The sequence below is a fragment of the Sitodiplosis mosellana genome, unplaced genomic scaffold, assembly GCF_009176505.1.
Source record: "Sitodiplosis mosellana isolate CC-2019 unplaced genomic scaffold, AAFC_SMos_1.0 Smas_scaffold_11, whole genome shotgun sequence".
In the NCBI taxonomy this organism is placed as follows: domain Eukaryota; kingdom Metazoa; phylum Arthropoda; class Insecta; order Diptera; family Cecidomyiidae; genus Sitodiplosis; species Sitodiplosis mosellana.
The window spans coordinates 3,240,210-3,267,022 of record NW_022595253.1 but is presented as its reverse complement, the minus strand read 5'-3'; the positions used below and the strand labels follow the sequence as shown (position 1 = coordinate 3,267,022).

The 26,813-nt window shown below is 37.5% G+C and overlaps 2 protein-coding genes and 1 long non-coding RNA gene across 36 annotated transcripts in view; 1 reads left to right on the top strand and 2 right to left on the bottom strand.

Moving 5' to 3' along the window:
• The window catches only part of LOC129567485 (extracellular serine/threonine protein CG31145-like), a 66,511-nt gene extending 60,359 nt beyond the window's left edge, over positions 1-6,152 (bottom strand). For 3 of the 34 annotated variants that reach the window (XM_055444422.1, XM_055444437.1, XM_055444448.1), the window contains exons 1-2: positions 5,240-5,504; positions 2,968-3,169 (exon numbers count right to left, since the gene is read on the bottom strand). The gene's annotated coding sequence lies outside the window, so the exon portion shown is untranslated. Of the gene's footprint in view, positions 1-2,967 lie in introns of all 34 variants that reach the window. The other 31 variants (XM_055444419.1, XM_055444428.1, XM_055444417.1 and 28 more) reach the window with 25 other exon arrangements.
• An 18,942-nt stretch (positions 6,153-25,094) lies between these two features.
• On the top strand, positions 25,095-25,650 carry LOC129567484 (uncharacterized). The gene is made up of 2 exons (XR_008687863.1): positions 25,095-25,163; positions 25,282-25,650. It is a non-coding gene; the product is annotated as an uncharacterized LOC129567484 (long non-coding RNA).
• Positions 25,651-25,939: 289 nt separating this feature from the next.
• LOC129567483 (probable 28S ribosomal protein S6, mitochondrial) lies at positions 25,940-26,731 on the bottom strand. Its single transcript, XM_055444410.1, has 2 exons — positions 26,575-26,731; positions 25,940-26,454 (listed from the first exon to the last, which is right to left on the bottom strand). The coding sequence occupies exons 1-2, from the start codon at positions 26,617-26,619 to the stop codon at positions 26,056-26,058; spliced, it is 444 nt and encodes a 147-aa protein (XP_055300385.1). The 5' UTR covers positions 26,620-26,731; the 3' UTR covers positions 25,940-26,055.
• Positions 26,732-26,813: the final 82 nt, after the last annotated feature.

The following is a 26,813-nucleotide window of genomic DNA, read 5'->3' as shown; positions in this document are numbered from 1 at the left end:
TCTCTCTCTCTCTCTCTCTCTCTCTCTCTCTCTCTCTCTCTCTCTCTATGTGTGTGTGTGTGTGTGTGTGTGTGATTTCGGGTTCGTTTGAGAGAGTCGACTTTTTCCCGTTGAAGGAAGGATTTCCGCATGACGAACCATCATTGCACTCGAGCTGCATACAAATCTCAGACTTTTTTTCTCCCTCGCTTGAAATACAGATATGTGGCGGGTGGCGCGAACAAACGGCACAAAGAAGTCCGTAATAGTAAGTAAAGTTCAGTGTTTTTCCGGCGATAAGTGCAGCAGCATCGTAGCAGTTAATTATTTGTGTTTTCCTTTTCTCGTATTTCTTTTTGCTCATGGTACAGACGTTCATTGCATTGATTTCCCGTAACAGTTAATTTTCCGTTTTCGTCGCTTGTTTTTTTCTCTGCTTTGGTTGCTCACAGCAATCGCTCTTATTCCTGTTTGTAATTTGTGTCAACACACACAGTCAGTGCACAGAGACACCGTAATGCAGATAGAAAGAGAGAGAGAGAGAGAGAGAAAAGCGCGATATAGAGTTAATTATTTTCACATAATGGAAATAAATGTGTAATGTGAATACACATTGGAGCGCCACTCGAGTGCACTGCATGCATTCCAAATCGTATCCATACGTGAATGAATCAAGATTTATGCACGTATTCGACGAAACGTCGAACGATGCGAATAAAAAATACAGTCATTCATAGAGTTGGTGCATGTGTGCAGTTTTAGTTCGCAAGTGACTGTGCATTTATTCGCAGAAAATTTATAGTTTGTTATGAAACAACCTTGGCGATGCAAGAAATTCGACACAAGACAAAGTTGCAGTTTTTGTCTCTGTCTCTCTCTCTCGCTCGCTCTCTCTGCCTCTTCAGTAAACGAGCTGACAACAAACGAGCATAAGAGGTAGAAGAAGAAAAAATGTTGTAGCGTAAATAACGTTAGCATTAGCACTGCATTCGAAATATGAGACGATAACTCAAAGTTATTCCATAGATTGAACAACTAAAATGCCGTTACCCGGTGATACATTTCGATGGCAATCGTCGTCTGATGCTCAAGTGCAACAGCGCACAAAACGTTCATTATGTCGTTGTGTTTTTCTCCATGCTTTGTTTTTCGCACACATTCTCACGCTCTCTCAGCTCACACTCTCCTTTTCTGACACTTACCCATGGAGCAAAAATAAGCAGACGAACTAGGCAAATAATATTTGAACAATGACAACGATTCACCAAAATCATTTGAACTCGCTCTTCGTTACAACATCCATGTACATCTTAAATGGAGTTTGCGGTATGTGTTCGCTCACAATGCACCGAATTCAAGTAAACATTAGATTTTGTATGCGGGGTAAAAAAAGGCAATCGATTTAACAAGAATGTAAAGCACCCTTGTCGACCAACAAATAATCTTGGCAGCGTTGTGTTGTTTTTCTCATCTCTCTCGCTGCCACACGCTAACACATTCTCGTCTCGTGTGTCTCTTGTTGCATGGCAAAAAGTCGTCGAAGCATCACGAGTGGCTAGATCCCCAACTCGTTGCGATAGCAAAATGTGCCAGATAAAATCGATAAATCGTCAGGCTCTAGATTTTTCATCCTTGTGTGCGCTTGTGTATGCGGGAACATGTTCAATCACACGACGAATCCTCTCATCTCGACCCGAAACCTATGCTCTGCAACTATCACATGATTGTGTGCTCACTGCTCATGCATCGAGATATATTTGATGGTGCTGTGCATGAGAGACTGAGAGAATGAGAGAGAGAGAACGAGCTGGATGATATAATAACCTCACTGTATATTCTCGCACAAATGCATTTGGCCAGCTTAGCAGCAACCGTCGAATGCTAAACGATGCTGTTCGCACGCGGTGCACATGGCAAAAACTCTATGAGAGACATACGCTTTCGTTTATGGCAATGATAACATGCACATTATCCATTTCGGTTTTTGGCTCTTGTGCCCCAACAACTGTACTGAATAATAACAAGCGCTTGTGAACGAATTTGAAACGTGGCAACAACAGCAGTAGTTTAACTGTTTCGAATTTGCCGCGAATGCGAGCGGAGGAGTGTGAGAGCGAGCGCGCACACACCGAGTACCAAAAATTCAATCGCTTGCAAATTTCACAGCGAGAACAATACGTTGCTCATAATTCCCATGTAGCTCTTTCAAGCCCAAAATTGGAAAATGAGTCACTTGTGATAACAAGCGCTGACCTCGTCCGATTGCCGGATTTCGTACTAACAACACTGCTGCTGCTGCTGCTGCTGCTGCTGCTGCTGCTGCATACACACATTTTTATCAAAATGTGAGTGCGTATAATTGGTAAATGCAAAGGCCGTTTCAAACATTCAATTATAGACGCTGTACATGCTGCGCGATAAGCTGCTGTCAATTCAGTCGGAATGCAATTTTTCGAAAGATGCCCGATAAACTTTTGTATTTCTATTGCGAACACCCGACGTAGATATATGTTTAGATAAATTGATTTCACGCTTAACAGTAACAATGCATTTTATTGATCTGATAGCGGAGAAAAGGCGAAAAGAAGAAACTTACAACAACAATCAAACGCGATTTCAATAAAAACTCAAACCATAACATCGTAATGGCGATCGTACACAGAGCAAACAGAAAAAAAAACCATCAAAATTATTTTTAAAATACTAAACATTAATAAATCTATCGATAAAATGGCAACAGCTATTTGTCATTACGATGAAGTTGTTTGGGTTAATTACAGGCCGCATGTTTGCTTGTTTTTCGTTCGTTAACTCACTCACTCACTCACTCCCATCGTCGCGCGTGTTGCGCTGCACAGCGCACTGGGTGCGCGCACGCGGTCGTTTATCGATAACTTTACAGTGATTTGTTATTATAATGGCTTAAACATTGTAATTGTAAACGTGATGTATTGGAAAACAACATGAAATTATCGCTAAAGTACTCACCAGGTGTATTGATTCGTTCGATTCGGTTCATTCGATGGTGTTGGTAAACAATGCAATAAGCTTGTGAACTGCAGTCGATTGAATGTTTCAAATAACGGCTACTCGATGTTTTGACGTATGCCGAACTGGATTGGGGCTGTACGTATTCGTTCTTGTTTTTTTCCTTGTTTATTAAATTAGCGTGTGTTATCACTGTTATCGCCTATTTTGTCCGTAATGTCAATAAACAACATAAAAATAAAACAAAGAGCGTAATAAATAAAGCAACGTGGTCTCTCCGGCCTCTCTACTAAATGATACACACACAATCACTCTTTTCCAAAATACATAACACTTTGGGGCAACGCACTGTTGTTGCGGTATTTGCACATGCTTGCCATATCTACATTAAATGAAATGTGTGAAAATTTGTTTTTCTTGTCCACACTTGTTAATGGGATTTTTGCGGTATGTTTTTGCTTTGTTTTGGCGTTACCAATTCTAGAATACTTGCTTGCAACAGAACAATTTTTTTGCTGCTGTTAGGATTTATCGTTTTGCATGAGCTCGCGTCTTTTTTTTTATTGCTGAGCTGGAATTACATCAAACGGTGTTGGCATCAGTATCAGCAATCAAGATTTTTCCGTCTCCCTTTTCATTGTTCTACTTCGCAGCGTATGTGTGTATATGTGTTATTGCCCGCAAACAAATGCCGATTCACTCTTTCGGGCACTGTGTTTGCATTTGCGAGGTCAATACTTCTGTGCAACGGACTGTAAAGTCAAACGAGATAGAAGATTTTTTTTTCTTTCTCTCTCTATCTAGCCTTCGGTCTGCACAAGGAAGATCCCCTTTCGCAACGGAATGTGGCCAAGTAGAAAAATTAGATGTTAAATGAATAAATTAGAACGGACCTATCGTCGAATCAATGAATATACACACATACAGGATGCACACCGCTTGAAGAAAAGAGTAAAAATTTCCGCTCGTATATCCGTTATCATGAACATAACAGAGAAAAAAAATAATCCGAAACACAAATTACACTTTACGCCGCACTGCAAGTGATTGTATCGAAAGAAAAAAGAATGTGTTGCAAATTTGTTTAGACAAAATGTGTTTTGGAGCGATCGCTTTTTGTCACTTCGGACTACGGAAATTAGAAGAAAAAACGCAGCCGGATTGTTCAATGCTTTGAGCAATGTTTACGGAACGAAAGGAACACTTGTCAGAGCTTCAACGTACAGCGTGCTACAAATGGTTTTGTTGTTGCTGTCGTTGGCGTCGTTGTCGTCGCGATGGTGTGTCCTTGCCGTTCTAGTATGCGTTCGGTGTGAAACTGACACACAAATACACACACAGAGAGACAGAGCAAATGGTCGTTTTCCACTTTATCCGATAAGACCAAAACAATGTTTTTCTCTTAGTTTTTCTTTTTTCTCTGCTACTTTTCCCCCTTTTCTATCCTTTTTGTATCTATTCTTGAGTTATAGTTTTTGCGGAAGAGTTCGAATGATATATAAAAGCGTCGAATGAAACGAGCGAATAACAAATCGATTTTCCTTCAGCCAACAGACACACGAGCAAAAATTTCTATTTTTAATCAGCGCTTTAAGTCATTGGAATATGGACACACAGATATGCGTCACATCATCCTTCAAACATTTTTATTTACAGAATCAATTGAAAATTCATACGTAAATTCTCTCTCACACACTGTCGCTCTTACTTTAATTTCGTCTCTATGTAGCTATTTTAATTTTTTTTCATTCATTTATCTTTACACAGAAAATGCGATTTGTCAGTCTCTTATTGAATCATTAAGTCGCACACAGAGATGTTTCTTTCTTTCTGTCGTCTAGCACCAATCAGACAAAATACTAACAATTCATTTGAATAGTAATTGCTTTGCTTTTGTGTGCTTTGATTCACACGGCCATAATATTCATTTCAATTTTATTTGACTTGTCGGCTTTTGCATTGCGATTGGCAAACGACAACAACAACGACGACACACAGAAATTTTAATCACCGCGAGAGTTCAAGTTTCCTTTTCCAATACGTTTGTTTCTTCTTTCTTTGTTTTGGACGACGTAGATTTTGTTTCACGCAATATTTATTACAATAGGAAGTTCTTGATGACAATTTTATTTCGTTACACGAGCATTTCCTCGCCACTTATTATTGTTATTATTCACCAAACACACACTGAACAAACTATTTGGATTATAATTCGCGTGTAAGAGCACTTTCTTATCGGGTTAATTCGATCAAGAAAAATATATTTCGTTACTGCTTTTTTTCCCCTTTTCCATTGGTTGATTATATTATTATTATTTTTTCGTTCGCGAGTTTATATTTCTTTTCTTTTTTCTTTCACTTTGGAAGTTATGAGCACATTGTGCGCGTGGTGTATGTAATTTGACGAACGATGCACGGTGAAGACTCACAGCGCAGTAACGTTGTGAAACAAAGCAAAACATATATAGGCGATGGTTTATCGGTACTTCTACTGCTGTCTTGATTCCTACGAACCATACCGTACTACCGCACTTTATACACCCAGCTACGCTCAGCTGTAGAGATTTTTCATTCGGTTCATACGTTTGGATTTGCTATTTGGTTCCCACTCACTCGCAACACACTGTCGAAACGGCACTTGGCAACCGTATGCTCGCCACACTCGCTCCACTCCATAAGCAATGCGAGTGGGAAAGAGCCAACCGGAGTTGTATCGATCGAAACGTTTCACTGTGTGCGATGACAGCAACAACAACAAGACGGCGTCGCAATGCTCACTATGTCAGTCGCCGTGTATGTGTGGGTATTTTGTTTACTTGCACTGTTTTCAACAGATTCTGGCGCTGATTTTTGCCTCTGCCAGCTAAACCTAAAAACAGAATCAACGATTCGCAGTGTGGTCGTAAGCTTTGTACTGTTTGTCGCACATGGAGTTCGCACTCTATCTCTTGCTCAATTGTCATATGTTTTTGGTTTACTGCTGTTATTGTATGTACACAATATCTTTTCAGCGTTGTATTTTAAACACGCACCGCAAAAAATAAAAACAACATCAAGTAAAAACTAAATGATTTTTTGTCTATTTTCGGATGGTCGCTCCGTGTATTTGATTCTGTTTTCTTTTGTATTTCTGCCATTCATTACTCGCAATGCGAGTCTCGCATTCGTATATATACACACACGTCGTCGTTGTGCGCTAACCTAAATTACGGTACTGTTCATAGTTCAAGTTGAAATTGATTCGTTCAGCACTTAATGTTTACTGCTTATTGCTTGGCATGTAAACAAACACTTATAACCATATATACCAACATTCATTATATGCGTGTGCAATTTGAGACAGAGAGAAGGAGAGAAAGAGAAGCTCCGCACAAAATCTGTTGTACAGTGTGTATACATATATACAGGCTACAAATCAAATTCCACTTATCAGTCCGAGTTTAGACGAGAGCTCACCGAGAAAAATACGCTTCAATATATTTTGGATGTCATTTAGATCTTTCATTGGTTTTTGTTGGTGTTTGTTTGTGTGTGTTTCTCTCTCACTCCCTCTGTGCTGCCAAATCATTATGGATTTAAGACCGTTGACAGCACATAAACGCTCGATTTGTCTATTTTTAAGAGTGTCATCGAAAAAATTGCGAGTGAACAACCGCATTTATCCGTCACATATTACATGTGCTGCTGTATGTTTTATTGGTGTGCATTTGCCGAGCAAGTTGCAATAAACAAACAAATCAGTTGCAATACGAATATGTAACATGAGGTGAAATGTAAAATGGGAAAAAAAATTATGATTACAACAACAACAACAACCGCAAATAGAGAGAATGATTAAAAAATCTCAAGTGTTCGGGGGTAGAGCACATAAAAAAATTGACGAACTCAGTGAATTCGAAGGCAACTGTGGTCTTAATGATGGGAAGCGACACATGAAAGCCACAATCTAACGGTTATATACACGTACGTGCGCTATCTATGCCGATATTTGAAAATAATTACACTTAAGCTGACGCACAGCAAAATTTATTACACCGCACAATAATCCGGGGCCGTTGAAGTCAACTCGCTTGCTGATGATGACGGCGATGGCGATGGCGGTGGCGGCGACGACGATTTGTTACTGTATTCGCTGTTGTTGTCGTCGTCGTCGTCGTTGGCTATCTGTCTGATGAGAAACAAAATGTGAAACAGACGTGGATGGGTACCAGCTTCATATAACCACGTTCATTATTCCAATCGCATCAACCTAAACGAAAAACTCACACTCGTGAGACAAAATCGCGCCTAAAACAGACACCGTGACCCAACCAGCCCATTATTCTTTCGCTTTTCATTGTGTATTGTGTAGGCAATAATTTTGATATGACATTTTCCTTGCGATGCGATTTTCGTGCACTGCATTTTCGCTGATGATTTCATGCGCGCTGTGTGAATGTGGTGATTTTCACAGATAATTTAAAATTGTCCATTATATGGCAAAGCATTTTGCATTTTGCATTTCGCATTTCGCATTTCGCACACCGAATGCCGAAACCCACGGTGAATCGACCACGCTCGCTGGCAAACGACACACACACTCACCGTCAACTGATGCGAACAATGAACTCGATAAGGAAATTATGGGAAATTGTACAAGTTAATGACGGTACACCGTCCCAATAATGTGTCTCTCTTTGTGTATAGCTGCTGAATGTATATCAGTAAAAAATGCTAGAAAATTCGAGCGAAAATATCCACCAACCAATGGAACATCAACTGAATTTTAAGAGAGGGATAGAGACTAAACTAACTGCGTGAGCACTTATCATTTCGAACTAAAATTACCAAATTCGAACAATTGCAGCAATTAAGTAAAGAGCACGTAATGGAAACGTACAGATGAACAGAAAAAAATCACACAGAGATGTAGAGAGTAAACGAGACGAAAGATAGGAAAAAAAACTGCGAGCAAAACGAGACTAACTTTTTAATTTGATTCGATTCAAATTACTTATTTTGGCTACACTTCATTACAAATTGCCCGGTTTGAGTTGCAAGTGAAGCGCTCTGTGTGTGTCGGTTCGTTTTGTCATTTTTCCATTTAATTGACTTTCGCCGAACTTTGTGTCATTTTCGGAGTGCACAGAGCGCAATGTCAAAAAACAGACATTGGATTGCCATTTGAGATCGAGAGAGTGAGATATGGTAAATAGAGATGAAAAATAATTAGAAAAACAAGCACTATGCACGAGAAGGAGCGAGAAATGGCTCTATTTCTCTCTTGATGACTTTGATTGTACTCAATTTGTTTACGATTAAATCCAAACTTTCAATTCAAACAAAACCATTCAATTTGGTGAGAAGAAGAAAGGAAATAATATTTTTTCTACTCAACTCGAGCGAGTTTCGAATGCGATTTGCGTGCAATTGTTTTATGATTTGGCAAAATGGTTATTTTCCAAATCTGCGGAGAGAGTGCGAGAGCAAGAGCGAGAACTGAAACGTAGGCTTAAAAATGGACTTATAAACTATTTGGAATTTAGACATTGCTGATGCTGAACAACATTTGGCTTAAAAGCCACAGTATTGAAATTCGAATTGTGTGTGCAGCGGTCAAACCACGAAATTGTATCATTGAATTGCCCATTTGCATGCCATGCACATGAGATGCTGCCGCCGCCACGAATGCTACTACTACATATGCCCTGCTGCTTGGTATGTTTTTGCTTGTACATTAAACATTTGTCTGGATGTTATTCTCGCTCAACCTATCTCCCTCGCTCTCGTTCGGTTATTTGAATGACAGAATTGTTTTGGTGAGTGATTTTGTTGTTTTGGCTTCGTCGAACTGTACCCAAAATATTGCGTAAATATGCATCGCTGCGTGTGCGTACGCGCGCTTGCTTCCATTCCAATGAATTATGTGTGTTGATAAAATAAACGGTTTTTGTTTCTGACTGAATGACAGAAAAAGAGAACATTCACATTTAAATGTGTGTGTGTGTGTGTGACTCCATTCTGTCAAATATACTATATCTTATATATGTTTTGTATGGGCGAATGAAGAACGTAGTATGTGGCTTGCTGGTGTTGTTGTTGTTGCTGTGAAATGTGTAGATAGCAGAATTTTGCGGTTTTTCACTTAATGAAAGTAAGCATTGATTGTCTCTATTTGAGTGAGCAGCTAACCCCGGCAGCGATATACAAAGTAGCAGCAGAATCAGCAGCACCAACAATACAACAGCGAACACACAATTATTTCGAGATGAAAATAACAATTTCCAAATGACATCTAAATATGGAGAAGGGTCTTTTGTTTTCCATTTTGCTTACATGGTTGATACATAGAACGAAGCGAGAGAGCGGAGTATTTGTCATACGATGAGAAAATTGATGGCGATACACACACACACACACATGCCAGAATGACAGAGAGAATAGAACATTGCCAAAGATGGTAAACGGCATACAGAAGAAGAGCAGCAGAAACAAAAAAAATCGAAAACACGAATATGTTATATATTTTAACATGACGATACACACAAGCATTCAACCTCACTCATTCTCCCACAAAATATCTAAATGATTGCAGTGGAAACAGCAAATTCTCATGTAATTTATGGATTGATCGAACATATTTCGTACGAATGAAATTTATATTCGCCATTCCGTTAGGTTCTACTATTTTTTTATGCTCTAGTCTTTCTCCTTCTCTCTACATTTCTCTCTAGCATTTGAAGTCATCGTTTTCGATTTGCCGCGCTGACCATTCTATATCTTGTTTTGTGTTTTTGTGTTCGGTCGGAGCAACCGAACCAACGAAATATGTTGCACGTATATGTGTGGCTATGGTCGTTCTTTTGTTTCCAGCATTTTATTTATGTACGTTATTATTTGTTATTTGCGCTTAATGCCACTGCCACATTATGTTTCGCAGAATCTCCAAGCAACAAAATGTGTACGCACACATTCCTCGTGTGTATGTCACATACGATATGCATTTGTATATTGAGTATGAGTAGAGCGAGAGGCAATGGGAGACGAAGAGCAACCGAGAGAGAGAGTGAGAGAGAGAGAGTGGCTGCGTGAATTGTAAAATACATTGTCAAATGGAATGAAATACATAAAGCGCTTCAGCCACAGACAGAATGACACAATCAGATATTAGGATTTTATTCCGTTGTTTCATATTATAAATTAACCATTGAATTGGGCAATATTATAGTGGTTAAGTGTTTCTGATGTGAGCAAATGCGTGATTTGTGAAAATACGTATGCTGTGGCAACGGTGGCGGCAGAAAATTGCATTCGGGTTTTGCTGGAGGAATGAAAGAGACCGAGTCTCAGAGAGAGAGAGAGAGATGGAGTGAATGGCAATCCAGCGAAAATGAGATGGCACAAACATGCCAATAGATAAGGTCCCCAGCGAGCAGTTATCATTTCGCTTGGAACCGACTATAATTTCATGCAAAATTTGTGGGATTTGCGTGTACGCTATTCACTACTACATATATATATTTTTTGCATTCTTACTCTGCAGAGTTATTTGTGGTGTGTGGAGAACGACTGATCTCTGTTTTGGATTGATGGATAATCCTCTGGTCATTCCGGAGTGAAATATGTGTGTATGAACGATTTTTTTTCTGCTCGTTGTTGGCATCACTTTTCTTGGTTTGTGTGGTGTGTGTCGTTTTGACAAAAGGATGAAACGTGTTAAAATCCCATTTAAATCGAATATGTCACAACTATCACAGCTGGTGATCGCGATGTGCTAAGAAATGCTAAGAATTAAACAAGAGCGTGCTGTACATACACAGAGATGAAGAAAGTGACCCTTTTTCCTGATAAAAATCAACAAACCAAATCTTCTTCAGTTACAGTTCATTCAACTGGCAATTTCACCAAGCGAATGCGCGCATTCGTTCATTCGCATTTGCGTTCGCACCCGCGCAACACACACATTGTAATCCATTGAGCAATAACAATTCATAAGAACAGCGATTTGCTCGGGCAATTCATTGCCTTAAATAGCTCAGAGAGTTGATGGTCGTATAAAAGTTATAACAAGCTGATTGAATTAAATATATGCAACTGTCCATTTGATTACCGACTTTAGCTCGTCTTTTGCTCTCTTCTTCTTCTTCTTCTGCTGCCGCTGCTGCTGAAATCGGGCGAGTGCATGTGATCGTTGGCTTGGGCTTGAATTTTAACTGGCTTGAGCTCACAAAGTGCGGAAGCCATAAGTACGGACCAAACAAATTATATAATTTAATATCAGCTCGGTTGATTCTCTCTCTGTTTTGGCCGAAAGCGTAGAATAGCGCGTTAAAATGCGGATTAAAAAAATAACAGCCGCAGTAGTAGCAGCGAAAGCAACAGCAATAACAACAATAGCAAACTCACAAAAACGAAAAATATATCCGAAAGGCGGTCTAGATACGTTGGAATCTAATGGATCATTTTCAACGATATGTAATAGTTGTTTCATTTCTCTTTTGGTTGCTAGTTTTTTCTGCGTCGTCTCTCTTACTATTTGGTCGATTCAGTAAGCGAGAGATCGAGCCCATAAATCACGGCCGGAATTGCTTAAAGTGCGGTACTTCAGCTGTGCATGTGCTTTCTTAATATGGAAGTCATTTATTGTTTATGTTTTATCTCGCCAACTGAATCTCTATTTCTTTCCAGCCGCTGTGTGCCATCAAAACAGAATCGACTTGAAACTATTGCACAGCATGCGAATTGAGTATCTGATTTATCTGAAACTGAACTATTCGAATTACCAATGAATTTTTTTGATGTCCATAAATGCTGAATAATAAATATGAAATCAACGCAATATTATAATAGCCAGAGAAGAACAAGCGTTATTCGAAATAACCGCATGCGATTGGTACCTCTCTATTATGATTTTGCTTTTTCGATGAAATTGTTCCATTGCGAGTGATTTTTGACGCGTTGATATGCTTGTAATCGCTTCAATTTGTTTCACATTTTTAATTTCAGCATTGTATAAAATTCTCTTGCCATCTGATCCGGCAGTGCAGTAATTGTAATAATAACCAATATATCGAACATTCCAACAACAGCACACCTCATTGGTTATGTTACAAACGGAAATTCTGACCGTGGAAATGGTATGATAAATCGAGCAAAAACACAATTTTCATATTCGTAAAATATGTATGTTTCTGTTGGCATAAAATTAGCACACTTGAACATCCAACACTTATTTTCGGCTTAATAACCGTTACGACGCATTTCGTGTGTTACTTCCACGATAGAAAATAGCACGAATGCGCATGTGGCTAGTTTTTGTGTGAATGGTATTTTTTCTTTGGGAAAAGAAGAAGAAAATGCGTTACGCGCTCATTCGTTAAAACAGGAAGCCTTAAGACCTTCCTACAAGTCGAAAATAATTACGACTGTTTTATTCGCATTAAAAGAAATTGGAGTGTTTGTGCTCAAAATGTGGAAAAGCGAAGTGAATTGCATACAAAATGGTCGAATGAGCAAAAACTCACCTAAAAAACAGAAACTAAACTACTTCTTTTTCTTTTGCTGTTTTTTTTTCTCTCTTTGCTGTCCGTAACAATACCTTAAAGACCCGATTTGACTAGGTAGCACTCACATTTTACCGTACTTGACTCGCCCGACGAGAGAGAAAAAAAAGAGAAGAGAATATCAAACGCACACGTATAATTAAATCATTTGCCCGTGGTCATATTCATTTTCGAGCTTATTTCGCACGATTGTTATCGTACTGTGTGTGCGCCCTCATTCTCTCACCTCGACCGAAACACTTGACATTTTCTCGCTCTCTCACTGTGAATTAGTGCCAACACCATCGACACTGTAAACTCGACAAGAATACATATACATATTACATAGAGCAACTGTCTGGCTGAACCCATATTGGGGTAATGATATTCTAACAATAAAAATGGTAGAACACACAATTTTACACATAATATATATCCACAAACTTTCAACATTATCTAAATTGATGACCAAAGCATGTATATGGCGGAATATATCATTTATTAGTTTTCACATAATTTATCAAAGCACATAGTTAACTAAACGACGGAAATTGTGTATGCAATATGAATATGTGATTTATTCGGAAAGAACGTGAATTTTTTTATCATAGACGATTCTTTCGTTCAATGCTTGAATTTTATCGTGGCAAACTGATTATTGATGTTGAATTTGCATTCATTATCATTTTAAAGGACACGAAAATATGAATGCATTTTTAGAAAGAACTTGTTTTGAATTTCAGTTGATTAACGAAAAACATATCTAATCCATTTCCAACCAAATTCGGTTTAGATTCAATTGGCTTTTTGCTCAATAATTTAACCAATAGCAGATTATTTTCAATGCACATCGAAGCGACGCATTTCTATTGCTTAGTCTAATAATAGTTGGTTTAGATGTACTGTCGTGTGGTCTATTAACCGAAACATGACCCTTTTTTAGCGCTAATGCAAGCAAAAGACTATTTCATTGGAGCTTGAATTGTGATCGTCCGTAAAATTTCATTTCATATGGAATCGACAGCGAAAACACAACAACAGAAAAAGAAATTACGAATTTAGACAAAAAAAAAAATGAATTGTGAGTTTAATGATAATCAGGTCGGCTTGAATTATTCCGTTGATTAAAAAATCGCTGTTGAATGTTTGAAGAAAAAAAGAATTAGAACGAATATTGTGGAAAGAAGAATTGCATTTTAATGGTTCGGATAATTGCAGGTGCATTTATACACAAAAGAAGAGTAATAATTGCAACGAAAAAAAATGATATTGACATCGTCCCCTTTGGAAAAATGATTTAATGCGAGCGAGAGAGCGAGAACATGATTTGTGCAATTTGATAACGCGCTTCGCTTTGATGAAAATAATGAGTCATATTGACTTTCAGCGTTTTCAAGGTGTTTCGGATTATAGCTAAAAAATGAAGTGTTCATAAAATTTTCGCTTTTTTTTCTTTGTGCTTCGATTCAACTGAGTTTTTCTTGCAACAAATATGTCTGTGCGAGTGAGAATAATAATGATTGTGCCGGGGCGTGAGTGTAAAATCTCAATTCTATTGAATTTCATGAAAAGTGATTGACCAGCCTCAATTCATCTCCAATTTAATGCCGACCCGTCTCGTTGAATTTTGCATGCAATTCAAATGCTTCCAAAAATATCAACCGCGTACATGTATAATTAAATCATTTGCCCGTGGTCATGTACTGTTCTGAGTTCATTTCGGCACGATTGTTATCACACTGTGTATAGTGTACCGTACCGATCTCGGTCTCATTTTCGACACCCAACATCGTCATTCTTTTTTAAATTAATGCCCGAACGCTAATGCAAGATTGACACTGTAAATTCCATAGAAACAGTTACATTTATGGCTGTGATGATGATGTCGCAAGTAATAATATGATAGAACATCCAAAACATGCATGTAACTAAAGCTTGTTCTACGTTCCACTTTGACTCGACGACGATGACCAGCGGCGACAGCGAGAAACACGAACATCGTGTGTTGGGTGTTGTACGTGCACAATGTCGCTTACGGTATTTTAAACACACACACACATACTTCTAGTTCGAAGCATCAAATTCTGTATTGTTGAAATGGACGCTGTCATCAATGTCGTTCAGTGTCACACGCTAAATGCCATCGACTGTTGAGGATGTCCATTTAAAGCTTTTCCAACTTGACGACAGCTTTTAACAATTTGATCCAATTTGGTTGGCGATGCTCTTTTTTGGCAGGTTGACCAATATTCGACACTTACACCACATATTTTTGGAATTATTTTTTTTTCACTTTTTTCTCTCACTTTTTTTCATTTAAATAAAATTCCATTTGGCAAATTTCTACTTTGATCTAACATATATAACCATTCGCACGTGATTCATATGTATAATTAGAATTTTTTTTTGTGTCAACGTGAGGGAGTGAGAGATGATGAGAGATAGAGGGGAGGAGAGAGAAACTGTGACGTTATCGTGGTTCATTTTTTGATGCACAGGTAGAATCATCCATCAATGGTGGAGTGGATTTGATGTTGTTCAAGTTCAAGCGAACATTGAAACGCACAAAGAGCATACTAATGGATTGAAATATTGTGTTTTGGATTCAAACATTTGCTCGATGCTCTCTCCCTCTCTCTCCCTTTCTCTCTCGACACACGGAATACATTTGCGTGATTTAGTCACTTTCATTATCCGGATTCAGAAAATGAGCCACACAAAAACTATATTGATCCAAAAATCCACTCAATCGCTTCGAATCATCAAACGAATTGTCGAATCACAGTGAGCAATACTTGGAAGCTGTGGAGTTGACCAGAGGGAGAGTGCTTAAAATATTACATCGGGAAAATTGTATGATATGAACAAGCATTCTGGACTTATTAAAAAAAAATATTTGACAAAGCTTATGCATTCCCGAATCTAGATTATTGGATAATTTTGAATCTATTTGGCCCAAATCAAGTGAAAGCACTTTCAATCCTTTGACATTATTGTATATTTAGAAATGATTATAAATTAAATTCGAATTCTAAACAACATTCATATTTGTCAGCATTCCTCCACAGAAATCTAGGGGTTGCGTACGAATAGCAATAAATGGAACATGAGTGGCTAAAGGAATGCCTCGTCATTCCCATAAAATTTGATTGAAATTTTGGTAGCAAAAAAAGAACAAAATTGCTACATTTTTCCGAAGTATTTCCTGCGGCCCATTTTCAAGCTGTTGAACCGTTAAATTCTAAGAAATTGTAATCCATTTAGTTACGTCATACCCACAATCTTCTTCTTCTTATTTTCGCTCAATTTCAGGCTGTTGTGAATGTATGTATGCGATGATGTAATACAATACGTTAATGCAATCCCTCGTCCTCCTACTCCGTTTGTTATCCGATCGCACAAAAATATTTCTCTCCAAATATAAATATTTTATTTTTTGGCATATTTCCTTCGTTGATAGATATACATATTCCGTTTTGTCGCCAAGGAAGCTTCTCGTTCCCAATGCTCCTTCTCTCGTGCCCGCGCTCAGCAATATATGCGATGAGTACATTTTATGTTACATTGCACATAGATTTCGGTGAAGAATGATGGAAATGAAAAAAAGAGACAGAGAGAATAGGAACGTGAGTATTTGGAGTTCGTTTTCATTTTGATACTTTGAAATCCGAGTCAATCAATAACCATTACATTCATCACATTCGACTTTTTGTCATTCGGCTTGCTCTCACTCATACACACAGTGTTTGCTTGTATGCACAAAATATCTAATGGAACCTCGATGTAGGAATAAAATATCGTATCCAAAGAACTCGCTCTCTCTCTATCTGAAAATTGACAATCGAAATACGTTCAATCACAGTGCAACTGTGGTGTTTGTTCTCATTCTCGTTTTCACTCGAATCGAATGTATTTTTTTTTCACTCGAATCGTTGTTACTCTCTCGTCTTCCGATTCCGCCTCCACCAGCCAGTGCGCCATTGTTTGTTTCTCTCTCTTTCTCTGTCTCGCTCTTTCTCTGTGCAAGCACTCCGAATCGATTCGATTCGATTATATATCTATATGTTAAAAATCGAGATCGAATAGAAAAATATTGAATTGAAATGAAAATACTCCACCATTTTTCAATGGTTTTACTCGATGCGGCGAGCAGATAAAAAAAAACAAATAGAGCCTACAGCGGCAAAATAACGAATTCACATACACAAATCAATTCGAAGCCAAACAATCGAATGTACTCAATCAATTAGTTAGCCCAGTCAGTCAGTCAGCTAACGGCACTTACACAATAAAATGAAGGAAAAAAGCAGCTTGTGACAATGTGAATTTTGTTGTTATTATTTTTTCTTTGCTCTCACTCAATGTATACCACAAACAATGTGCATTGCCGTCGATGTCGTCATTTCACATATTGTCCATGTTTTTTTCTTCTCTCTCTCTCTCTTTTCGGCTCATTCAGAAAGGCAACAGTTTTAACAACACTCTATTTTTTATTATTCAAATTGAGTCTGGATCAGTGATTGTGAAAAAAATACACACTCACAGCAAACAGTTCCAATTGATTCAAATTCACAATGCCCTGTCAAAATAATCGCAAAATATTTGGACTGGTGCACATTTCTATTTGGCACCAACCGAAACATTTACACAACCATTTTACTTGTCGACGGAGCAAACAAATGTGCGGATCGAATTTGAATTTTTTTTCTATCGTTATTTCGACATTTAAGCTGTAATTCATCGACGAATTGGCGATATTTCATGGGAATTCAGTTCATTCAGCTTAACCAAATTAATCACTAATCATCCACGCGGAGTGGGGTCAATAATTGCAAAGTTTTTAGATTTTTCAAACCACAATGTGGTACATTTTATTTTAATGAAAAAAAATACACGTTTTTTTTCGTCCGCAAATTACCAATAAATTGCCATCAGTTTTACATTTGGTCGTTTGATGCTTTATGACTGCAATATATGAAACAAATATGTTTTACCACATGATGACCCAACAATTGAACCACATTATTTTTCCAATATCGCTTATCGAAACCAGATTACTGACCCTCCACAATTTACACATTTTATGGAGTACTTTGTTCAATGGATGGAACATTGTTCGATTTAAACGAGTCGCCGTTTTTCTATACATGGAATTTTATGTTTTCGGTGATGTTTTTTTGTACATAGCTTTCGTTAGAATTATTATTTGATGATATTCAGCCAATTTTCGAGCTAACTGACAAAAAATCGACGCTTTTTCGTTCGTACTTGAATGGGTTTGTTGTTGTTTTTCTTTCAATAATGGAATCATTAATGATTTCTTGTAAACATTGTGCTAGCTATAAGTTAGAATCAACGATTAGCGAGACTATCGATGCACGATACAGCTTTTTTCATTCGAGTTCACTTTCTTTTTTGTGAAGTTCAATTGATTCACTTTTTTTCTGTGCAGTTGAAGTGCCCACATCGCATTTTAAAAATTAACTGTAAATTCTGAAGATTGCAGAATCACAACTAAAGAGATTGATTGATAAATTATTAAGTGTAAGAACATTAAACTTTGAATGATCAAATGAATGTAGAAAATTCGAGTAATTTTCTCTAAATCGAGAGAAAAAATCCAAAATCCGTGAATTTCTCTGATTCACTTTTTGTTTTTTCTGTGCCATTTCCTTGGCAGAATGACCGATTTCCGTGGCATTACATAATTTATCAATTCCAAACAGAGAGTGAAAAAAAAACAATCCGAAAAGCTGCAATGTAAAACAGAGTGGCTCGTATCTATTCGACCACAACAGATAATTTCCATATCTGTACTTCTCTTTCGTGTTTTTATTTTTGTTCGCTATTGAATCGAACCACGGAAATGCGAATGCAAAAACCGAAATGAAACAGTTATCGTATTTGGTTCAAGTGAATATTGCATGACTTCTAAATTGAGGAATCATTTTGTTGGATTCGTAAAACAAAACGAAACAACAGCAACAACGCAGTGAATGAATAAAAAAAAAACGAAAGACAAATAGTCATTATTCAATTTCATCGAGGCGCGAAGCATTCAGCAATTTCGATGACGACAGTGAATATAAAAAGTCAATTTGACTCGATTAGCGCTCGCTATACAATTTTATTCCCTATTTTTTTCCCTCTGGCATGGTAATAGTTTTGCGACTCAAATCCACGACACAACTGAATCGAAAGAAGAAAATAATACACAGAGAACGAAATATATCTAAAGCGAAAAGAATGAAAAGAAAGCCATCAAATAAATTACACCGTCCTGAAATCCGTATCACGCGAATACAATTCCGACGCTAAGAATAATATAATATCGCTTAAATGTAATTCGGTTAGCACGTCGAACGAAACGTCTCATACAAATAGAAATAAATAATTTATTCAGCGAAGACGAGACATCAAGCAACGGAATCGAATGGTGTTTTTTTGACGTGAGTCAGTTTGGCGAATGGGCTAGTGAATACTGAAAATCACATTCGTTCATTCACCGCCACCGAACTAATCACCAAGAAACTCATTCCGATGCATGAGTTGGCACATTCGTGAACCGATCAAAATGAGAAAAAAATTATTCTTTGGACGATATACGTATATAATTTTTGTCATCAATATGAATAGTCAAAGTAATTGAAGTTCAAGGTTTTGGGTCATTAACAAACCGGCGCATAGCTCTAATTTACAAATGTGAAACGGGGAAGAAAATTCTCGTCTGAAAATAATACCGACCACTAGAATATTGCGAACAATGAATAAAAAAGCGCCAGCAAAGGGAAGGAAAGGAAAAAAGTGAGTACAAAACAATTACGTCGAATAGCATTATAAAAGTGATTATTTGAATTGATGATGATATCAAATTTTCTCCGATGAAAAACTGCCATTGTCACAATCAGTAGTTATAATTTTTTGTTCTCGTTCCTTTCGGCTGTTACACGTCCTGCCCTTTTTTCCGCCATAAATGTGTTTAATGGAAGGAAATGTTCATTTCAATCATTTTGAGAGCGCACATAATAATAACGGCGCTATTCAATTCGCGTTTTTTTTTTCTCGTTCATTATTATCGGGCGAATATAAATGAATGTGATAGCGTGGCAAAGAGCGTGCGACAGAGAGAAGTCATCAGAACTAATTAGCAGTCAAAGTGGAGAATGGTGAAAAATTTAGTGAAAAAGAGCGAAAGAAAAAAAATCCAACACGTAGCAGCTCAGCAAATTGATATCAATCTAAAATGAAGCGTCAAGCTAAAGAAATCACAGAAGAGAAAAAATCATCATCATTATTTCCTCGCATAATCGGTTTTCGCGCCAAAGCCAAAGCACCGCAAGCTGAATGGGTCTTGCATATTCAGTTCAAAAACCTTGAAAGAAATTTTTTCGCGAAACAAGAGTCGAGTCAACTTTGGTGCTTGTTTTGTCGCGCGCACTTGTTCGTTCGTTTGTTGGCGCTAGAGAGAGTGAGTGAGTGTGCCATTGATTATTTGATGTGTTTTGTCAAAACTTTTCCACTTTTGATTTATATGACAGCGTCGCGCACGCTGAATGAACAGCGAAAAAGTGCTTTTGCAAGCAATTATCATCGTCATGTGGAAAATGTTTGGATTTATCGTGATTCGTTGCCACTGCTGACGTTTTTTTCCTCGCTCGGCGCATTGTTAGTGTGTATGTTTGCACATACTGACACAGGATTTTGCCAGACATTCAAATTGGATGCGGCGAATTCAAATGCTCCGAATGGTTCGAATGTCATTTTGTTTAACTTTTAAAATATTACCCGTCATTTGACTTTGTAATCATATAGCGAGATGAGAAAGTGCAAGAGAGCGCGCAACTTTGATAAAATCCAGCTCGTCCACGGCTGTTTCCCGCAAGTGTTAATCTGTGTTGTCATCAAATGGATAATTGTATAATTATTTTATCTGCCGTATATGCTTTAGCTACTGTGCTAATGCCATTCTCGCTGTTTGTTGTTCCTTTTATCTCTCTCTCAACTCGTACGTTCCAGCCAAAGCAAATGAAATTGAAAGCCATTTATATGTTTAATGTGTTGTGCATGTGCGTCGATTTGGTTCTAAATGCGCTGACAATTGCAGATTCGTTTTAATTACCGTAAAAGGTGACACAAGTTAACTCGATACTCGGCTACAGTACAACGTACACAAGAAAAGGCGATTCGATGTTTATTAGCATAAAAATTGGGCCAAAGACTCCCTTTGCACATCTCAATCGAATTGCGCTCTCAAATATTTTGGGACCAAAACTAAATAAAAGCGAGCGAGCGAGAGAGAGAGAGAGAGAGAGAGAGAGAGCAGATGGGCGAAAATCTGTTTGCATCTTATTCTCATTTTGGAAATTCCATTAAAAATTTTTATGCACATTTGCGTTCAGCTCTCTATGTCCTCTCGGTGTCTGTCGGTTGTTTGGGCCGAAATTCGCTTATGCGAATGAAAGAGGCTGCCATACATCGAATGGCGTTCGTTTTCCATGTGACCTGCACTAACAGACACCGATACCGTAGAAACGGTAAAGCAAGCGAAAAAGGACATTTTCTACGTCGTATATCAGGCGAGAGAAGCGTGCTGCATGCATGCTACAACGCACACACACATATAACATATTTGAATGGAGCTATTGTTAGGGCTAAAAGCCATTCACATGAAAGTGAGTAGAGTGCTCGTCGGGCGCCCATCCTCATCCATACACACGCTTGGTTTGCTCCCTCACACTCACTCGCTCGCTCGCTCTTTGTTTTGGAAAATATTTGAAAACCGATTTAAATGCCATATGCTTTTCGGTTCATCTTGTGGGCGAAGAAAACTTGTGGAGCGGAAAATTGTATAGATGTATGTTGACAAATAACAAATGAGTGGCTCGAAAAACGCAGTAACCGCTGCTTTTGCTTTTTGTTTTACACCATAAAACCCATGTGTGAGCGTGTGTCTCTGTTTTAAAATGTTTGCTTTGTTATTCTTGTGCTGGATGTTGGTGCTATTGTTTTACATGCTCTGGACGCGTTCGTGTTTTTCCCAGAAATAAATGAAATGCATACTTTAGGTTGAGCAAACACGGTCCGTTGTTTTTGAATTGGGCTTTCGGATATTTAGACACGGCAACCACACTCTACGATAACAACAATAATCGTCACCCCGGCCGCCAAAGCTCGTTTGGGCCATGGGATCTTTTTTGATTTCGTCATACTGTATAATGTTACCTGTGCCGTTGGATAACAATGACACCAACAAATACAGCGACAATACCAATGACGACGACAACGGCGACGATGAGAAGGCAACCAGGGTTGGTGATCAATTTTAAAGTGATTTGGAAATTAGTGTAATTTATATTGGTGCACAATGGATATCATGCGCGAATCACAGCAACCAAATTAAGATTGGATGTTTTGTTAAAACATTGCTGTTTGGTTTCATTCACTTGATTGATGTTGTTGTTGTTGTTGAGACACGAACAAATTTATTGAGATCGAAACAACGAATCCGCTCTACATGCAGTGCATTTCAAAATGTGTACACGACCGATGAAGAAATGTTCATTTCACATTTCCGATTTAGAAATGGTGAAGGAGCCGAGCCCGAGCCTGAAGTCACCATTGCCATCTTGGCCAATTACTGTGTTCATTGTAAGAAATAAGTAATAAAATACGAAAAAAATTAGAAGTCTTGTTACGAAGTAAATTGATGGCTACACCGAATTTGTAATTGAAAATTACGACAAGCATCGATTTGATAATTCTATGTTCCACGTCAAAGTCCGAAGCGGTAATTAAATTGAAATGGAAAGCGTTCGCCTCGTGTACACGCTTAATAGTTATGATTATCGATTATGTTTGATGTTATCCGTTCGGTGTCATTGAATCCAGCGCATGAAACCAACAAAAAGAAATGACAAATGATTTCAAAGAGAGAGAGAGAGAGAGAGAGAGAGAGAGAGAGAGAGAGAAATAGACGACGAATTAGTGAAAATTGTAATCCACTTTGGAATTGGTCGGCCAATTTGTTCCACCCAACATTTCTTCGTTACAGAAAAGAAACCCGGTGCTCATCATTAATAACACCGACATAGCACAATGCTACAATCGACGGAAAAAAAGTTTCAATTAAAATTCGAAAATTCAACGTTTTGTGTTTGCAACGCTGTGTAGAAGAGTGAAGAAGATTCAGCGTGAATTTTGTTACGCACACACAGAATTGCGCGCACACTCGTCTTTCGATCGTGACTCTCTTTTACTTAACAAGAAAATCACGCAAAGTAACAAATAATTCAATTGAAATTATTTATGTAATGCACGGGTTTCGTTTGGTTTCGTTTTTCTTTTCATTGAAGTGGTTTTTTTCGCTCTTTCATTATTTTTTTCATTTTTCAAATAAGTGGCAATGTTTTCGATTTCATTGTCTAGCACATCGCGAATAACAAAAAAAAAAAACGCTCAGCCAGTTTAATGGAGTGTGTGTTTGCGTTGTGCAGCTGTTTCATCGCAATTTTGTATTGTTAGGTTGCGCATTACGGAGATGAAAATAAGAAGCAAGGTGGGCAGATATTCTTCTATTATTTTTCTTTGCTTCTCTCTCGCTATCTCTCGCCTTGGCTGATTTCTGTTCGTGTGGTTTAGTAACAATCACGAGAAACCATTCCAAAGTAAGTGGTACGTGGGAAATAATTTGAATGAATTGCATTTGCAAGCAAACAAATATATCACACAGCTCAAAGCGGAGCTTGGACATTTTCAATGAATACGGTTAGTTAGAGCATTAGTTTTTTGATTAGCGAAAGGTCTTTGTGTTTTTCTCTTTTGTGGTTTTTTTGCATCTTTCCCGCTGTTTAGATTGCATTTGATAATCTGGGTTGCTTGACACAATACCGTTACCTGATGTCAACGTTTCGCAGATAATACAAGAAACACAACGACACGCGCTCTTGGGTTGACGAACTTCCACTACATCGTTATAGAATTACCGTCAACAGACAATGAAACCCGTTTTTCTACACTATTTTGGGTAAAATGCTTAAACTTGAAATCAATGCATATTTATTATGTTTAACGGATTACTTAATCTATTCAAACGGATTCACAGAAATCGATTTTGTGTGTTGCTTTTTTATTCTCCTTCATCGTCAAACCTTCTCTTCTTTTGAACTTTACTCTAGTACTGATGAAACGATTTCAGACATTCAAACAGATTAGAGAGCCGAAAAAAGCATTCCATTGAAACTTTCATTTCGATTGATTCCTTTCTATCTTTCTCTTTTTTTTTATTTGAAAATGAATAAAGTTCTGATTTTAATTTCAAAACGGTTTTTCCATATGATTCGAATTAGATATTCACATGAAAAATTGTTTTGCACAACAGAAACATAATCCGGCATACAGACTTTGCAGAATTCAAGCATTCGATTTTGATTCTGACGTATAGGCATACGAATTTTTCCATACACACAATCGTCGTGCACGTGTATGATGGGAAAATATGCCAAAATTTTGAACGAACACGTTTTAATTTTGAAAAAACACCCATTATACATGTTGCACATCAAACTTGATCGAATGGCGAAGAATGCCTTTTGAAGCAATCTCATCGTCTCACAAACATCTTGATTTCTACTTGAACTCCGACTATGAAAAGTTGATTATGTAAAAGTAGACTGCGAACAAAAATGTCGTCTCATTGAAAAATCACTACTATTTATGTCATTTGTGCACACACTTTACAATTCTAATTTGGGTTTATGAACGATCAATTCAATTAAATTTTATGCTGAAATATTGGCGAACATTCTCTCTTTTATATTTTTTCATGCGTTGATTTCCAAGAAGATTTATAAATTCAGGTGGATCTTTCTAAATTTAAATTTAGAATTCTTTTTTTAAAAATAAAGCTTTGTGTGTTTCTATTCTTTTCTCGTTTATGAAAAAGAAATTGCTGTTGCTAAGCTGACCTTTCTGGGAACACCATGTGTTGTTGGCACCTTCCTTATTTTCCTTTTCTTTTTTCTTTTTTTAACAAATTTGTCCACCTCAACATCGTCCTAGGCGTTCATTGCCACGAATGCACGAAAGAAGTGAGAATAGCAATGAAAGCCTAGGCGTTCAGTATTTAAAATGTACATAAAAATTATGAAAACCTCATCGAACGAATGTAGGCTTTCATCAAAGCCTATCACGTTCACCCGGGTTCGTTTATTTTTTCAGTTTTCATATAGAATCACCCATTTTTTTCCAACTAAAATTTCTCCAATTCAATGTCAGAATACACTTTTCTATTTGTGAATATATCAACATCTTTTATTAATACAAAGACTAAAATCCCTATTATTCCTTTTACTCAGTTTTTATCATAATAATTTGTGTCTTGAGATAACACATTGATTGTGTTTGGTTCAATTACCGTTGATTTCTTTCAGTTAAACGAGAACTATTTGACAGTTTGGTGATGTGCGTATTGATGCTGTTTCAATTTCAAACGATTCAGTCATCTGTGGTTGCACTGCCAACTAACTGTCAAAGTCACCGCTTAACTTACAGATCGTTGAAAATTTCGTTTGCAAGCAATAGTCTCACAATTATTTTTCCGGAAAATTAAACACTACACCGATAAATTTTGTGATCGACTCGTTGAATCAGCATTTCACTGTCGGAAAAGACACTTTGGTATGAATTATTTTCATTGGAATTTGTTGATTTTGAATTGGAAACTTTGAAATGTTTCCAGTTTTAATAAATGCAAGTATTCTAATCGGAATTCCACTTTTGATTTCATTCTAATTAGGATTACACTTGTCGAACGCATCATTCATTTTCTCTGAAACGAAAAACTACACCAAATCGAAATGGATCAGCAAAAATTTGAAGGAAAACGGGCAGAAGGAGTGAATGAACCACAGCACAACACAGCCACTGAACAAGCACCGAAAATCTTCAAATTGAACGTCGATTGCTTCGAACACGTGTTGGATTATCTATCAATCGATGATTTACACTCGTTCGGACAAACGTGTAAACGAATGCAACGAGTGGTTGGCCATTTATATAAACAAAAAATTTCTGGTTTTCGTGAATTTACCGTCCATTCTCCTTGTGAAACAGTGAATTCTCTTGACGACAAAAATGAAATATACTCACTGAGTTCTTGTCCAAAGCTTTTTTTCCTTTCCTATTTTGAAAGACCCAAAGTGTCTTTCCGTTCGCAACAAATAGACGATGCATTCATTTCAGTGTAATAAAAAACATGCTTGACCTCTGAACAAAGTTAAGTCGTGTCATAAATTCATCTCAATTTGGAGCTGCAAAGGTAAATTGATTAGCCGCGACACTTGCGTGGCTCTCATTTAATCCAATCATTATTATTAATCCTAAATATCCACTTTGCATGCTAAAATGTGATGGAAAAGAGTGCGCATTAGAAGCAATAACAACAACAAAAAACGTTCCATTTCCCTTTGGGCCATTAACGGACGCCATTCATAAACTTTTATTTACTAAAACATATTTCATAACACGAAGCATAAACTAGTGTTCTTTGGAGTAGATACAAAAAAAAAGTCTACCGCTGGAATGGGTAGTATTCGATGCCCATTTGTGGTAACCATTTCTTCTTCTTGCCTTTGTCTTGCATTTGCAGCAGTTTCTTGACATCCTCCCGATATGCAACTGGTTGCAGTTCTGTTTCGAGTGTGCATTCGAATTCCTTTGGTTGTTCAACTGGGAAAATTTTACAACGAACTACATCAACATCAAGATTTGCCTCTTCTTTCAAGTCCTCTTGCACTTGTGAGCTCACATCGAATTTGAAAACAATATGTTCGGCTTCACGATATGGCTGACGATTCTTACTGATTTTGTATGGCAATTTGTTGAATCCCAAGTAATCGATTTTCCGAATGAAACCGCCTCGGTCGAAAATTAGATCGGCTGAACGCTTTACGGCTGCCTTGAATTCAGGCTGAAAATGAGAAACAAACATTGAGGTTATGTTTTGCATTGTGCTTTGTATACTTTATAGAAATTCTTTTTGTTTTCTGAATAAAACTGACTAATTTCCAATTCTGTAGATTGTACATACCCGAACCAATTGCCGGAACAACAAAACCATCTCATAAGTCGGCATTTTCACTGAATATTCTTGTATTTTTGCATAAACCAAATGAAAACACCGTCTCAACTCCAATGAAAATGTTTCAGCTTTTGACAATATGCTTGAAGACGTCAAATGGAAACGTCAAGTTGCGTGAGTCCAACAATTCGTGCACAATTCAGCGCTGACATCGGTGATTTTAATGTTGATGTAGCCGAAATAGAATG

What these genes read in the sequence shown, in the direction of transcription:
- LOC129567483 (XM_055444410.1), bottom strand. Translation starts at nt 26,619, where the DNA reads ATGCCGACTTATGAGATGGTTTTGTTGTTCCGGCAATTGGTTCGG. An exon ending in TGTTCCGGCAATTGGTTCGG is followed by an intron (nt 26,455 to 26,574) that starts GTATGTACAATC and finishes TCTCATTTTCAG; the next exon opens with CCTGAATTCAAGGCAGCCGT.